This window comes from Cibotium barometz, chromosome 12, assembly GCF_041138505.1.
Source record: "Cibotium barometz isolate CiBa-2024 chromosome 12, ASM4113850v1, whole genome shotgun sequence".
In the NCBI taxonomy this organism is placed as follows: domain Eukaryota; kingdom Viridiplantae; phylum Streptophyta; class Polypodiopsida; order Cyatheales; family Cibotiaceae; genus Cibotium; species Cibotium barometz.
Window position 1 is genome coordinate 54,243,249 of NC_141057.1, and position 18,133 is coordinate 54,261,381.

General features: G+C 38.4%; 1 protein-coding gene across 2 annotated transcripts in view; it reads left to right on the top strand.

The window, feature by feature from the left end:
* Positions 1-15,167, top strand: part of LOC147633592 (uncharacterized) — a 31,924-nt gene extending 16,757 nt beyond the window's left edge. For both annotated transcript variants that reach the window (XM_086805870.1, XM_086805871.1), the window contains one exon: positions 13,675-15,167. In XM_086805870.1, the coding sequence (XP_086661996.1) occupies positions 13,675-14,910 (1,236 nt within the window). In that variant the 3' untranslated portion in view covers positions 14,911-15,167. The remainder of the gene's footprint in view (positions 1-13,674) is intronic.
* Positions 15,168-18,133: the final 2,966 nt, after the last annotated feature.

The following is an 18,133-nucleotide window of genomic DNA, read 5'->3' on the forward strand; positions in this document are numbered from 1 at the left end:
ATCTCTCAAGGTATCTAATCTCTACTAAGGGGGAAAAACCTCCGTTGGTTGAAGAGAGATGTGCTGAGAACTATGCAGTAATCTCCCTCTCTCATCTTTTATTTACAGAGTCGTCAACAACTATACCTTGCTAATCTGTTGTTGCTGGTGTTTGTCTTTGACTTGTTGAAAATAGAATCTCTTCTTTGGAGAGAGACATTTGCTGTAAAAATCTTATTGCTCTCTCTTGTAGTTGAGTGTGGGCATGCAAGTATGTGTCCACATCACTAACCCTTCTTGTTGAATTATCCACATCAGGGTCTCTCTCAGACTCTTGGCACAGTCATGTGTCCTCATCTCTTGTAGTTGAGTGTGGGCATGCAAGTATGTGTCCACATCACTAACCCTTCTTGTTGAATTATCCACATCAGGGTCTCTCTCAGACTCTTGGCACAGTCATGTAGCACATATTTCTCTATCAGGTCACTTTTCTTGGACAAATTTCTTACAAAAATTGGTGGCATACCTTATGCGTTTGTCCTAACACTTGGTGGGGGGCCCACCACTAAGGGCCTTTGTAGCAGCCCATGCATTGGTAATCCCTACATCAAAGTTATCCTTCCCTAAAAGGGAAAGATTAAGCTTGAAAGGGAGGGGGTCCATAGCTTTGAGGGGGGGTCCGGTAGAGAAAAATAAAGGAGGATGGTGCATGGTCTGAATAGCCTTGGTTTGAAACAGTCCGGGGCCCAACGGGGCCCCCTGCTAGACACCTTTAAAAAACATACCCTCGATTGAGAATAGGCGCCCTCCACTCTCATCTAGTCTTCTTGTTGGACCATGTGTAGGTGCAAATAATGGTCAACTCGCACATTTGTTTAGTATCTACCAATAGGCACATTTGGGTGAATTGCCATGCATCCTTTTCTTCCTGCCTTATGTCCGATTGAGAGTGGGAGTGATCTTCATGTGTCTCTGTCATGTTGAAAACCTCCACAAGGATAGCATCTCCCCCTCTAGGATCAAATTCAAGTAGTCTTAGAGAGATGCTCTCTCTCATAGAGTCGTTCGGGACATAAATTGAGCAAATATTCAGATTGACATATGAACTTCTCACCTTGAGGATAAGGGTCTGAAATTTTTCTTGATTGTATTGCTATGTGCATTTGCACTTGGCCCTGAACAAGATGGCCATTCCTCTAGACCGGTTTTGAGGAGCGTAATGAAGAAAGAAGTTTCATGCTTTTTGAGATTGAGAGGGTGGTCTCCTCTGGTCTTCAGCTCTTGTAAACAGAAAAATCATCTTGCCATTTACCAAACAAAGATAAGGCCTCTCTTCTCTTTTTGGCTACACACAGCCCTCCGATATTCATACAACAACATGAGGGCTTAGTAGTGAAAATAGTAGCACTTATATAACTAGAAGGGTACAAGGATGTCGGGCCCATTTCATTGCTAAAAAAAAGCTTCTATTTTTGTTGCAATGGGTTTGCTGCTTAACAACGAACAATTGCAATTCATGGTTTTAGGAATGTAGAAATTCAATTACAATACTTGGCAGAATTACATAAGTGTGTGATTCCAAAAAGATCATATACAAAATAAAGCATAATGAAAATTTATGGAGCTAGGGACTACATTGAGAGGGCTTACATCTCCTGCATTGCGATTATTATTGTTCATTGCAGCTCTACCCCCTTTTCTTCTCACATTTCCATTGCTTCTTGCTTGGACATTTGCACCACCGTTTCTAGTAACATGATCCTAAAACACAATAAAACTAACACAGGTGAAAATCAGTTTTGCAAAACAAAGAGGTTTACAGTTTATGAATGTACTTACTTGCCATGCTTGCCAAGCATGTCCTCTAGTAAATAACAATATATCCTTTGTCTTGCAACCTTTTAAATAGAGCTTCCAAACCCCGTTGTAATGCAAAATCATATTCATCTTGCATAGGGGGCAATCCACTGCTTCAAGCTATAGACATACAAACAAATGAACATTACAATTATGTTGTTATTTAAGATAACGTTATTTAATTAAAAGATAAGATACAGTTTGAGGCTAATATATACTTACAAATATTGTTGGGATATCGACTCCTCCTTCACGTGTAACATCGCGCTGCAAGTTATTTGCCATCTATCTAAGAAAAAACATAAATACTTAAAACTCTTATGCATACTCCAATGCATGAGGCTTATGCATATGGCCTTATGCATAGGGCTAATGCATAGGGTTAACGCATAAGGCTAATGCATGCATATGGCTATAGTTACCGACATGCATTGGAAGCTACCAGGATGCCTAGGTTGCTACCGACATGCATTCGAAGCTACTGGCATGCCTAGGTAGCTATTGGCATGCATTGGAAGCTACCGACATACCTTGGTAGCTACCGACATGCCTTGAAAGCTACCAGCATTCCCATGTAGCTACTGGTATGCATTGGAAGCTACCGGCATGCATGAGGCTTATGCATAAAGCTTCCAATGCATGCTTAGGTAGCTACTTGCATGCATTGAAAGCTACCGGCATGCCTAGGTAGCTACCGTCATGCATTGGAAGCTACCGGAATGCATTGGAAGCTACTGGCATGCATGATGCTTATGCATATGGCATCATGCAAAAACTTATGCATATGGCTAATGCATGTCTCATGCATGAGGCTAAGGCATATGGCCATCTCTTGAGAGAAGCATAGCTCTCTAAAGGCTATTCATAGATCATGGAAAAAATAACAAACCCTAATTTTAAAACCCTAAACCTACAAACCATATAACATGTAAAATCATAAGAAAAGAAACATACAAGAAAGAGATCTCTTACCTTGTGAGGCTTGTATGTGTTGAAAACCTACAAAATCAAACCAAAATAAGAAAAAAAAGTATTAATAACAAATGCTAATCTTAAAAGCACTAAAACTTACAAACCTTATAAACATGTAAAAGCATGAAAGAAGAAACATACAAGAAAGAGATCTCTTGTAAAACTTGTATGTGTTGAAAACCTACAAAATAAACCAAGTTAAGAAAAAAATTATTAAGAAAAATCAAGATCTCTTACCACATGAAGCTTTAATGGAGAGCTCTTAATTAGGGAAAAAGAAGGAGGGAAAATACTCGATGGTTAAACTTCAATAAGAAGGGAAAAAGAAGAAAAGAAAAACTTAAAAGATAGGAAAGAGAAAGGAAATACTCACTGTAAAGCTTTCATGGAAATCTTGTTTGTATAGGAGATAAAGGAAAAGAGTAGACATACCTTGCTTGAGCTTGAGGAGGATAGGATGAAGAGTTAGAAGTGATAGATAAGGCATAAACCTGCAAAAGAACTTAGAGTACAAGTTTATTGTATTTGAAAAATTTGGGATATTTTTACAGTATGGCAGTGTTTTTCGCTGCTATATATGTTGCTGAGAGCAGCGATATTTCACTGCAAAAAGTGCTACTGAGCAGCGAGAAAACAATGGGGAGTAGCGGCAAATCGCTGCTCAATATCGTTAAAACCTCCCATATTTTCCTTCTGAAAACGCTACTACAAAACATTGTTGTGCTCCTGATGTGTTGTAGTGATTCTAGGACAGAATTTTAATCTTGGTATGGAGGGGCGTCATAACCAACATTACTGGTATCTTGGGACATATAGAGCTCAATGGGGTCAAAGAATGCCATTATTTTATACTTGTTCCCCAGACTAAGTGCTTGTCCTTTTTAAAAGATCCTTTGCCTTGGCCTTGGGGGGTATTTGTGTCTTTGGGTTGGAGCAAGGTGTGGGGTAGTGTAATCTTAACTCATGAAATAGATCCCTATTCTCTGTTCGCTTAACTCTTTCTCTTGCATGAGGATTCCACTGTTGCTAGTGTCGCAATAGGTTTTGAGCTGTCTGACGGTGTTTCTGAATAGCTTTGGCTTATAAAAGGTTTTGATGCCAAGTTCCAACCCACCAAATTTGGAGGTGCAGCCTTGTTAGGGGGAGTCTTTAGCACCTTCCTTGCTTACACATAGCAAGAATCTCAGAAGGTCCTGGAAGAAACCCTTACTCGCCTGCAAAGTGGAAGCAACAAACAAGGGCATCTTTGCCTTGAAATGCTGCTACAAACCATCTTTTAAAATAATCCTCCTAGGTATGCATCCCATGAAGTACAGGTAGGCTCCACAATTGGCTACTTTCTTGAACTCAAGGTAGGATTTGTCCATGGGGAGAGAAACCCTGGAAGTGAACACTTTCTTGTTGGTTGAAGCTTGTGGTGCATTAGTTCATCTTGTCTTTGTCATTCTGAGGTTTGTGGCTGTGTGGTTCTTGAAGAATTTTCATGGTAGTAGCATCCACAAGGCCAAAGTGGGAGCATACAAAACAATAGTGAGAAGGTGTTTTGTCCCCTCCACTCCTAAAAAGAGAAACTATCACTTGATGTAGGGTCTCATTCAGTCTAATTCATGATGGCAAATCTATCCATGATGATAGATTATCTAAATGCACCAAACCTAGGTGTCTTGCCTTTTTCTCCAGCTCTAACTCCAAAGTGACATTGACATGCTTACCATAGGGATTGTACCTAACCCTACTAGGTGGCATGCAACACCACAAGGTAGTGGCACTAGAGCATAACTAGGAGTGGCTAGTGGGATGTCGAAGCCACAACCCCGCTCTGCATTGAGAGGTCCTAACCATAACTAGAACTGTCTCTTCACTCCAATTCATGCATGCTTCCACAACTTCATGATAGCATATAAACTTAATCTATAGATATTTACAAACTCAGATAGCAAGCTTAAAGGCTATTGTGAGCATATTCACAAGTCTTGTGAGGTCCACATGACACCTTGGTGAGGCTAGACTATGATGTGTTTTGTAATCTACAATATAAATAGGTATTTGTACCAACCTAACACTTTTTTGTGGGCATAGCTACTTGCTTGGTTTCTAAAATAAGTGAAGAGAAGGCCAGAAAAATTAATTGATATAAACCTAAAGGAAAACAAAGAATACTTTAAGAGATCTATAAAAAGTTGTCTTTCAATCGTGATGATCTAAGGAAAAGTGCTCCAAAAGAACCTTAGCCCCTTTAGGAAAGTTAGGCTCATAGACAAGATATTATAATAGATTTGCTCCACCCTAGAGACATGAATTCTTTGACTTACTGCACCTAGGTTTTGCATCTGGGTGATTTTGTGGGTAACCAAGACTTGTAGTGTGACCACTGTAATTCACAGCATTCCAAAGTGACTATGCATGGAGGGTTTCAAAGCTATCACCCTTCCCAGGTGTTGGCAAGCTTTATGGCCACAGTACATATAGAGATATTGACTCCTTGTTTTTTATCACCCTATGGACCATGGCTATTAGCCTTTCCTTATTGATTTTCCATTGTGTGTGATGTGGTAGACCAAGATCTTATAAGCCTTAGTACCCCCAATTCAATGTTGAATTTAATTTTAATGGTTGAAATTTGTACATTTTAGTTGAAAATCCGTGCATTTGTACCATTTCTAGTGATTTTCTAGTCTGAATCTTGGTTAAGTCTAATTATTCATTTAATTTGAAGGGTTGAAAGCACATTTCTTTCAAGCACTACTTAGTAAGATGAGGTATAACACCTTTATGTAAAAGGTGATACCTTTAAATAGAAATTCCTCACTATTATAAGGAGTTTCTCCCTTAGGTAATCATAACTTGGTTATTGTAGTAACTAAAAACCAAAGGCCAAATTAAAGGTATTAAATTATACCACTTGGTTTACAAAATTTTCAAAGATGACTAGCAGCTTGGTTTTAATGATTTTTCATTTGTGTGTGTGTGTGTGTGTGAGAGAGAGAGAGAGAGAGAGAGAGAGAGAGAGAGAGAGAGAGAGAGAGAGAGAGAGAGAGAGAGAGAGAGAGAGAGAGAGAGAGAGAGAGAGAGAGAGAATGGGTAACTTAGAGTTTATGTAGAATATTAAGGGGCTTTTGTTCTCCATAAAGTTACACAAAATGTATGTATATACAAGGTTTTCCAAATTTTAAAGTGATAAAATTATGTAGATTTATTAGTCCCAACATACATACATACATATATACGTGTATATGTATGTACATGTATATATGTATATGCATATATATACATATGTATGTATGTGGGTATGCATGTATATATGTATACATATAAGTGACATTTTCAAGATAATGGTATTTTGTCAAAGGGAGGTGTTTGACATTCTCTCTCTTCCAAAATTTTGCTTTTACCACTCTCTATAATAAGATAAAATTGAAATATTTTAAATCTCTTGTAAAAAAGGTTCTAGTTATATACTTTGTTATAGACTCGATGAGGACACATGTAGAGCTTTTTGAGTTAAGGCACCAAATTTATAGTTCGATGTTTTTAATCTAAAAAATATGGAAAATTACTCTATAGAAAACCATATATCACTATTCAAGTGGTATTTTAAAAATACTTCATTTGTTAATTTTGAGTATATAAAATGAGCCATTTTTTTAATAAACTTACATTCTTTTTAATCCAGATTCAATTAAAACATTTCTATGTAAGAATAATTTTGTAAAATATCCTTTTGTAGGATGCATATAATGTGTTTATATATTTTTAAGTGAACTTGAGCCTTAAAACCATAACGAATGATGTACACTAAAAAAAGAAGAGATATATAAAAAATGTAAACATATAAACATCCTTGAGGGCATCATTTGTAGGATGAATCTCCTAGTAGATAACATATTTATATATGAGGCTTTACAATCTCTTTGTTTTGGAAAATAATTAGAATCTCCATAGGAACTAATTCTCTTATATTCCTTATAATTTTTGATATTTTCACCTTTAGATTTAAATTCATGGAACATTGAATTGCCTCCAAGTAAACGTATCCATTTATTCTTCATAAACTATATCAAGTAAGACTTTGTAGATGACTTATTAGTGCATTAAATTACTTATCAATCCATGACGATAAAGATTTCCATTAACTCATATATGGAGACCTTGGCTCTTTCAATTGTGGATGAACATAAGTATTGACTAAGGGTCTCCCTCCCTTCCTCTTTTCGTCCCCTAGTTTTCTTGATGCACACTTCCATCATTTCTTAACATGCTCAACAATACCAAAGGGCCATAAGTGCCAAGAAAAATTCAATGGGAAGCCTATGAGGTCTAGGAGTCTTGTCCTTACCCATATTTACGACAACAAATTTGAGTTCATCTATTGTGCAGGCTCTACTTAGTATAGGAATAGAGGGGCTCTCCACCTTTTTGGTAATCCGTGTGAAAGGAAATTATCTATCCAATCCCCACACCAATGGGGAAAAACCGGTCAAAGAGAGATGTGATGTGAATTGTGCCGCATTGTCCCTTGCATCTTTTGTTACAGAGTTGTCATCTAGCTAAACCTTGCTAAATCTTCTCCTACTGATGTTTGTCTTTCATTTGTCCAAAAAATAAGTTGGTAGGAGCATCCCCTTTGGAGAGCCATTTGATGCAGGCACGGATCTTAGTGTTTCCTCTTTACTTGAGCCTGGGCATGCAAGAATGTAAGTGATTATGGGATCCGGCCCCTCTTGTTGAATTATTCACATCAAGATCTCTCTTAGACTCATAGCACAGTCATGTAGCACATATTCCCCTCTATCAAGGCTTGTCCTAGAAAACTTTCTTACAAAACTTAGTGGCATACCTTATGCATTTGTCCCAACATTTAGTGGGGGCCCACCAAGGGCCTTTACAACACTCCACGTATCGGTAATCCCTACATCAAAGTTCTCCTTCATCAAGTGGGAAATATTAAAGCTTGAAAGGGAGGGGGGCTAGTGCTTTGAGGGGTATGGTTAGGTAGAGCAAAAAAAAAGAGAGGATGGGCACATGGTTTGCATAACCTTTGTTCGGGAGAGTTTCAGTGGCCCAAGGCAGTGTTGCCCACCAGCCACCTTTAGACATATACCCTTGGTTGAGCCTAGCCTCCCTCAATTATGATCCAGATTTCCTATTGGACCACATGTAGGAGCATATGGTGTTCAATTCATACATCTATTTAGTATCTACCAGTAGGCATAGTGGGCAAACGTCTCTTATGGATCCTTTTCTGCCTACCTCATGTCCGATGATCGGGGGTGGGAGTGATCTTTTAGAATCTCTGTCATATTGAAATCCCCCACAAGGATAGCATCGTCCCCCCTCTAGGATCAAACTGAAGTAATCTCAGTGAGTCGCTCTCTCTCCATAGAGTCGTTCAAGGAATAACCTAAGCAAATATTATGATTGAAAGATGAATTTCTTACCTTAAGGATAAGGGCATGACAATTTTCTTCATTGTACTCTGCTACATGCATCTCTACATGGCCGTGAACAAGATGGCTGTTCCTCTAGACTAGTTTTGAGGAGCATTAATGAAGAAAGAAGTTACACCCTTCTCAAGATTGAGACAGTGGTCTCCTCCTGTCTTTAGCTCTGTTGTAAACATAAAATATCATCTTGTAATTTATTAAACAAAGATAAGGCATCTCTTCTGTTTTTGGCTACACATAGCCCTTCGATATTTTATGATAGAAATTTAATCTTGGTATATGCGAGGGCATAATAACCAACATTCACAATATCCTGGGGCATATCTAGATCAATGGGGTCAAGGAATGCAAGAGCTTCATACTTGTTCCTGAGAATGAGTGCTTGTCCTTTTAAGAGATCCTTTGCCTTGGCCTTGGGGGGTGGTATTTGTGCCTTTGGGTTAGAGCAGGGTGGAGGATAATGAAATCTTATATCCTAAAATAGGGCCTTGTTCTTTGTTGGCTTCATGCTCTCTCTTGCGTGAGGATTCCAATGTTTTTGCCTATGTGGCTAGTGTGGCAATAGGTTTCAAGGGGTTTGATTGAATGGCTTTGGGAGGCATCGATTGTAAGAGGTTCTAATTTCTACCCACTAGAGCTAGAAGTGATGCCTTGTTGGGGGAAATCTTTGGTGAAGTGCCTTGCTTGCTTACACTCATAACAAGAATCAAGGAAGGTCCCAAAATTGACAGAAACATTGAATTCAATACTTTCTAGGGTCAACATAGGGAGAGGTTGTCTGGGGTGTCATTCCACCTATCCCAAAATATGCAGCATCGTTGTGTCCCTTGGCCTTCGTTATACTCTAGCAAAGAAGCATATAGTACCCCACTAAGAACACCAACCACCATGGGTACTTCTACCCATAGGTGATATGGTAGGCCAGGAAGCTAACCCATACTGATTTGTAGGACATGCTCTGGCTTGAAGGCTGAGTGTACCAAGGTATGAGATGGACCAGGCTTTCATTATAACTAGTGATTAGAGCAAAGATAGCATCTCTATGAGAGTAGGGGATTCCACTAGCATGTGGAAGAAACCCTTGTCTACAAAGTAGAAGCGGACAAGGGTGGCTTTGCCTTGGAACTGCGCTCTACAAACCATCTTTAAAATCATCCTCCAAGGTTATGCATCCTATGAAGTATAGGTAGGCTTCACAGCCGCTACTCTCTTGAACTCGAGGTGGACTTTGGCCATGGGGAGAGAAACCCTGGCAGTGAACACCTTCTTATTGGTCAAGGCCCGTGGCTCATTAGTTTGGCTTGCCTTTATCATTCTAAGGTAGGTGGTCATTGGTTCCTGAAGGATTTGCATATAAGAAGTAACGTCCATAGTGAGCCTACAAAACCGATAGCAACAAGGTGTTTTGTCATGCGCTCCTATAAAGAGAAACCCACTTGTGATGTAGGGTCTCATTCAGTCCAATGCATGATGTCAAATCTATCTGTGATAAATTCTCTACACGCACAGGCTAGGTGTTTAGCCTTTTTCTTCTCCTCTAACTCCAAAGTGACATTAGCAGGCTTACCATAGGGAATGTACCTAACCCTAAGCGTGCAACACCACAAGGCACTGGCACTCGAGTGCAACTAGGAGTGACCAACAGTGAGGGAGCCGTAGCACCTCTCCGCACTAAGAGATCCTAACCCTAACCAGAGTTCACTCTTCACTCCAGTTCACTCGAGTTTACTCACGATTTCCCAGATTCATAATAGCATATAAACTTAAGATATAGATATTTAAAAACTTAGATAGCAAGCTTAGAGGCTATTGTGAGCATATTCAGAAGTTTCATGAGGCCCACATGACACCCTTGGTCAGGCTAGACTACATTGTGTCTTGTAATCTACAATATAAATAGGTATTTATAGAACTGGGCACTTTTCATGGGAATGGCTTCTTTCTTGTCTTCCAAAATAAGCAAAGAGCAGGCTAGAAAAAATAATTGATGTAAACCTTAAGGACAACAGAAAATACTTTAGGTGTCATATAAGAAGTTGTAGTGTAGTCGTGATGATGCAAGGAAAAGTGCTCCAAAAGAACTTGAGGCATTTATGCGAGCAAGGATTACAAAGAAGCTATTGTAATAGATTTGTTCCACCCTAAATACCCGCGTTCTTAGACTTGTTGCATGTAGGTGAATCTGGCTAGGCTGTTGTAGTAGTGGAGTCCTAATGATGCAAGGAAAAGTGCTCCAAAAGAACCTAAGGAATTTATGCAAGCAAGGCTCACAAAAAAGCTATTGTAATAGATTTGTTCCACTCTAGAGACCCGCGTTCTTAGACTTGCTACATGTAGGTGATTTTGGGTAGCCAAGACTTGAAGTGTGTGTATATATATATAAGTCACATTTTCCAGATAATGGTATTTTGTCAAAGGGAGGGGGTTTGACATTCTCTTTCTTCCAAAATTTTCTCTACACAATAAGATAAAATTGAAAGATTTTAAATCTCTTATGAAAAAGGTTCTAGTTATATACTTTGTTATAGACTTGACAAGGACACATGTAATGCTTTTTGAGCTAAGGTACCAGCTTTATAGTTTGATGTTTTTTGGCTCAAAACTATGGAAGTTTACTCTATAGAAAACCATATATTACTATTCAAGTGGGATTTAAAAATTCTTCATTTGTGAATTTTGAGCATATAAAATGAACCATCTTTCTTTATAAACATACATTCTTTTTAAACAAATTTCAATTAAAAAAATACTTTTGCAAAAAAATCCTTAGGTAGGATGCATATAATGTGTTTATATATTTTTAAGTGAACTCGAGGCTCAGAACCATAAAGAATGATGTACATTAAAACAGGAAGAGATAAATCCAAAATGTAATCATTAAACATCCTTGAAGACATCATTTGTAGGATGAATCTCTTACTAGATAACCGATTTATATCCTTAATAATCTCTTTGTTTTGGCAGACAATCATAATCTACATAGGAATTAATTCTCTTGTATTTCTTATAAATTTTGATATTTTCACTTTTAGATTTAAATTCATGGAACATTTAATTGCCTCCAGGTATACTTATCCATTTATTCTTCATAAACTATACAAGTGAGACTATGTAGATGCCTTATTAGTTCCTGGCATTAAATTACTTATCAATCCTTGACACTCAAGATTTCCATCAACTTATATATGCAGACCTTGGCACTTTCAGTGGTGGATGAACATAAGTATTCCTTGGCTTACTAAGGGTCTCCCTCCCTTCCTCCTTCCCTCCCTAGTTTTCTTGATTTGAACACATGCACACTTGCATCTTTCCTTGACATGCTCAAGAATACCAAAGGCAAAGGTAACTCCTGAGGGAGTGTATTGTTAAGACAAGGGCTACCCAAGGCATAATGCATGCATGTCAACCTATACAACTAACCAATGTTTGCTGCATGTGCAGCTTGTATGTGAGCGCAAGACATGTATGTAAGTGGGGGTGTGTGTGCGAGCGCATGTGAGTGGGGGTGTATATGTGAGTGTATGCACCCACCACAAGTATTGGCATCATTGCATGTGGGCCACACGCTTGGGTAGATGCCTCTATGCCTATGTATAGATGCATGTTAAAGAATGTAAATAAGAGATAGGATAGTTGAAGCATACCTTTTTGGAGTGCCTCCATAGGAGAAGGGAAGCCCACGATAGGTGTGTTCGAGATGATCCAGTAATGCTTGCTACACAAAGAAGAAGAAGAAAAGGCAACGAAAAAACTTAATCATCTACATCTTGCATTGTATACCAGCCTCAGGGGGTTCGCCTCTAAGAAATTTTATGTATCACGTGCGTTCAAGGGGTATTTAAAAAACCCCTTACACTTACATACTTTTATGAATAAAATGACCCCTTTTTCTTCATAAGCTTACGTTTTTTTTTTAATTGGTTTAAAAAATCCCTCCTGTAAATGTAATTGTGTAACTGTTTTTAATTAATATACCCCTCTTGATGAAATCACGTGCTACATTTACATATTTTTACGTCAACCTCCCGAGATACCAACTTTACTATGAAAAAACAAAATGGTAAGAAGGGGTGTACTATTGATCTGGGTTTTTTGAGGCCTATCGGTATTGGAACCCTAAACTGTCAATATTTAATCTAAGAAAATATAGTAAAGTATAAATACAAATTTAGTGGCATGAAAATTGCATATGCAGTGAGGAGACTAGAGTCACATTTTGTGCAAGGACAAGATGTGCCCTCAATAAAGGCTATGGAGGTAAGCCTTATTCCTATTGCGATTGATACATGGTGTGTGTGTGTTTGCATCATTCGAGCATGCGGATCCATCAACAAGGGGTTGTGTGTGTAGATATGTGTAGGTGTATAAATATGTGTAGATGTATGTAGGTTTGTGTATGTGTATAGATATGTGTAGCTGTGTTCATGTGTTCATGTGTGTAGGTGTGTGTTTGTGAATGTGTGTAGGTGTGTGTATGTGTGTGTGAAGTAGCGAAGGAGAGAGAGAGGGAGAGGGGAAACCTTACCCATGAGGGAACTTTGAGGAGGAGAAGGACAAGAGCACCTTGAGGAGAAGGAAGGAGAAGGAGATGAAGAGAAGGTGGAGAGCACCTTGAGGATCCGGTCTTGAGAAGAAGTAGAGCACTCAGGAGGGGATGGAGGCGTGTTGCAATAGAGCAAGAAACAAAAAGGAAGAAAATGTATGGTTTAGGGGTTCGGGAAAAATTTTGTGATGCGCCTCTCCAATTGATTTTTGAGGCAACATGGTCATGCCTATAACCATGCAACTCGCTGCATAACTCGTCGTGCATGTGGCCGTGCTCACATTTTTTCACTTCTTTTTACTCCCTTGCAGAGCCACTGCCTCATTCTCTTGTAGTGTTACTAGATTACATCTTTTACACACTCTTTGTTTTAGCCTCATTTTGGCAAACAATTAGAATCTCCATGGGAACTAATTTTCTTGTATTCCTTATTAGTTTTTATATTTTTACCTTTAGATTTGAACGCACAAAACATTAAATTGCCTCCAAGTACACTTAATCTTCATAAGGTATATCAAGTGAGACTATGTATATGACTTCTGAGTTCTTGGCATTAAATTGTGTGAAGTGAGGAATTTTATAGATAATTTATCAGTCCTTCGCAATCAAGATTTCTATCAACTCATATATGGAGATCTTGGCTCGTTCAACATAAGTATTGCTTGGTTTACTAAGGGTCTCCCTCCCTTCATCCTAGTCTTCTTCTTGATTTGAATCACAACTTTATGATTTTCTTGTTTAAGTAGTTAGTCTATCAATTGACTTTTTTTTTAAATTTGCAACTTTTTTTTTGTTTGGGATCATAAATATAATTAACAGCCATATACAAAAGACCTCTTTTTGAGAGAGAGGGCCTAACCAGCCATACGTGTGGTGCAGCGTGAGGGTTGGACAGTGGAAGAGGAAGGGATGCTGATCAGCCTGCATCGTAAGATGGGGAGCAAATGGGCGGCCATCGCCAAGCTCATCCCCGGCCGGACGGAGAACAACATCAAGAACGTGTGGAATGCCACCAAGCGCAGAAAGGACACGCGTCGCAAATCCAGAAGGGACATGGACGACGGCACAGATCACAGTGACACTCCGAAAAGCATCTTGCGAGAATACATACTGCAAACGGAGGCTCAAAAGCACAAGGGTGCCAAAAGAAGTAACCACACTAGCTCGTGTGGTCTAATTGAAGAGTACCTTAACGAGCCAAATCTAGCCATCAGTTGTGAGAATGCAGAGATCATTAGCCAGGATTTAAGCTCTAAGCAGAGATTACTTAGTGCCCAGAGCAGTCATTTATACAGCCAGGCTCATCAATTGATTGGAGAAAGCATATCGGCCCACCATATAAATCAAGGCACCGTTTCAGATAGTTCTGGATGGGAGTGTTTACAAGGTGTCAGCTGGAATCAAGAGCTGGCTCATCAGGATAAAATCATTGCAGCTCATTGTGCTCCCAAATTGATGCTACCTGATTCCAGCAAATTGCATGGGAGCTTCAAATCCGTTAGTGGGTTGGATTCACCTCTTAATGCAGAGAGTCTCTACTTTTGTAGTACTCGTGGAGAATTAAGGGTCCCTACGGTATCATTAAACGAGAATGCTAATGCTGGCCACAGTGAGGTTAATTATGTGGGTTGTGATGAAGCCTCTAATATGCAGGTTAAGGATGGATTACCAGCACTAATGATGAAGAAATCCGCTTTACTAATGTCACAGACGGATAATTGGTGCACACAGACTAGAGATCATTGGCCTATAGTGGCAGGTAACAAAGACATTAATGCAGGCTCATACAACAATAATATGGCTGACTTGCAGTTGGAGGAAGCTTATCATGTAGCTGGCTCCGGCGTGAGTTTATCTGGGTTGATCCAAGACATTGTTGCAGGTGAGCAAACAGACAACCTTAGAAAATGGATTGCTTCTTTGGAAGAGATAAGCTCATTATCTCCAAGACAATCACCTGATATAAGTTTAGTATCTACTCCTAACAGCACACAATGTTATAAGTGGCCATCAGCAGCTGCACTTGCTGCAACTAAAGAGAGACATGAGCCACCCTCTCATGCATCGCGAGAGGTTGATCTCTTTGAGATGCTGACCGTCTCAAACGCAGGATGAGCTCGTTTAACTAAAAATTTGATGCTTCTAACATCATATTTAGCACTAGTTATCTCGTACTATTGTATTGTAGGTGATTGATCATCAACCTTTAGCCACCATGACAACTATTTTGGGATAATTATTGACACTTTCTGGCCTCCGCTGCAACCTCACTAGAATCACTTCCAGGCAGTGAACGTTCCAACACAATTATGTCTCAGCGGCAGCAGCTTCAATTTCAAGTGAAACATGAGATTTAGTGATATGACTTATGGAATCAATGATGCGTATAATCTGCTTCTTGCATAGCGCATGTGCATGTGTGTGCGTGCGTGCACACACACGTGGCACGTGCACACACGTGGCACGTGCACACACACGTGTGTGTGTTGGGGGGGAGAGAGAGAGAGAGAGAGAGAGAGAGAGAGAGAGAGAGAGAGAATGTGTGTGTGAGAGAGAGAGAGAGAGATTGTCATATTTACGTATTTGAGCATAATCAAATGAAAAGAGTCCTTTCACTCTTAAAAAAGAGAGAGAGAGAGAGAGAGAGAATGTGTGTGTGTGTGTGAGAGAGAGATTGTCATATTTACGTATTTGAGCATAATCAAATGAAAAGAGTCCTTTCACTCTTTAAAAAAAAGATATCCTTACGTCTCTTTTCCATGATAGGTGGAGACCTAGGCCTGCATCTTAGTTGGTCACACACACCTACACAAGAGGTGAAGAATCTATAAATGTATTTGATAATAAAGAGGAACAAAGATTGTTTTAAACACGTGATTTATAAATAATTTGCACATTAATATAATTTTTTTTTTATTTTGTAAACTTAAAAAAAAAGGATCACACGCAAAGGCAACACCCACTAGTGGCCCCTAGAAACCCTCGATGTTAGAGGTTGTATTATATTCCAAAAGAAATGCAAGTGTTATTTATTTTTGTTTTGAATATCAATTGAGGTAAATAATGTACAAGTGAACTTATTTGGCAAACTATCGGCACACACGTATGGGGGTGCCCCCCCCCCACACACACACAAGTACACATACACACACATACACGCATGCACATTAGTACAAATTCTTAATTATAGCCCAGCTTTGAAAAGAACACCGATTTAGGAATTTTTTGAAAATTCACAATTTGGCAATTTTTCCTTTGGTTTTTTATAAATGGAAATTTTAGAGTATTTCTTTTGCATAAAGTTATCAGTTGGAGTTGTTGGAAGATATTGTTCCATACGTTTGAAATGGGAAGCTTTTTTGAGAAAGCGAATGGTTTCTTCAATCACTTGCATGGAACCTCATTATATAGGTGAGGTAGAGAAAGATTACAGTAAACTAGAGGTAATCTCAACTTGTACAGATGTTTAATATTTCTATTTTAAACTAATTTTTAACTATAAAAATGGAGGATATAACCTTATTTTCTATCCTCCAATTTTAAAATGAGTATGAGGATGAGAGAGAGAGAGAGAGAACATACGGACTTTATATAAAGCAAAAAATTATTTGTGAGAAAAAGAATTATTTAAAGAATGTAGGCTTAAACTTGAAAATCATGTAGACAACAATAATTATTGCAAGTACTATTTCCATTACAAAAACCATGGTTACAAAGTTCAAGTCCCATTATTCATAACTAATGCAATCTATAACCCAAATAATCATAAATATCCAAAAACTAGCCTTACAGTATCACCCATAGTACGCCAAAATTGGGTAGGGAACCAAAGCACTAGCATGTACCGAATCACCATGCATGTGACTATTTCTTCCCTTTAAGTTTGTAAGACATTTTGATAAAGAACCAGTTGTGAAAGTTGGATCACTTGGCCACAATCCCATTGTAAAGTGTCCATAAGCATTTTGTCCATGACCATGAATGAGCATCCCTGTTAATGATATTGGAAGAGACATCATTGGATTGAGTGATTTAGGAACTGGAGTCACTCGTGGTATGCAAGTCTTCTTTTGGTCCATTTTGTCATGAATGTCGGATATAACTCTGAGTACATTCTCCTACCATAGTATACATTTCTACAACTCATTTGCTACAACGTATGTCTCCTTCTCTCCAAGAAGTTCTTAGCATGCTCAACTTTGTTCTTTGGACTCTAATTTTAACTTAATGGATGTACATGTCACACACTAGAAAATGTGCTAGTTGGAGAGAGAAACCATATTGAATGTTGTATTCTAAATATGTTTATATCCCAAAGACTTGAGTGTCTCATTAACTTCACGTAGTATATCCACTTGTCTATACATGGCTGGACGAACTTCTTGTGTCTCATGAGACCCATGCATAGAATTCTTGGATTTATGAGGCATTTTCTTGGCATTTTTATTAATGAAATCTTGTATAATTGCTGTGCCCATTTCCACATGTGTCAAACCCTTTCGCATAATGAAAGTGTTTCCATGATTTACACTCCTTAATCCCTGCATTATAGCTTCTTCTATACCTGCAAAAAGTAATTTTTGTAATTCCATATATAGTGCATCATGCTGTGTTGCAAACCTTCTTTCCATCATACATGAAATTAAAAGACTCTTTATCTTCTTGCTTACTAGATGCTATGTTTATACTATCATATGACTTGTTTGAGTAGTTTTGATCCCAAAAGTCTAACTTTGATTCCAAAGTTTTTCTTTATTAGACATTTGACAACATTTTTTTTCACAGCAATCAACCGTTTTGCAACATTACATACATCTTCTTGATTACAATTATTCAAGAAGGCTTCATTCATGATAGTCTTTCTTTTTTGCCTGATTTTCATTATATACCTTTTTTTGGAGGTAAACATATAGTGGTATCATTGTTTGTGCTCCTTGACATTCTTCTCACTCAACCAACTCTAATTTGCTATTTTCATTAGTATCACTCTCTTCATCAGTACTATCGTTGTCACTGATCGATTGATGTTGCTTGTCAAGAGAATTTAGATCATCACCATCCACATCTGCATGAGTTTTAACTAGTTTGAGTTGATGACCGTTCTTAAAAGTGAGTTGCTTTATTGGTCACCTAATCAAACTGAGACTTGGTAAGTTTGATAGAGATGTTAAGGCTGTTTTAGATGCATACAAAGGCTTTTTAATAATGATGCCTAATTGTGTCTAGTTCCTTAAAGCTAATAGCCTCATAAGGGTGAAGCAATAGAATGACTCCCTCCAACCTTTTTATTCTTACCCTCATTCCATAAAAGACCCTTTTTTGTCTCCAAGAATCTATT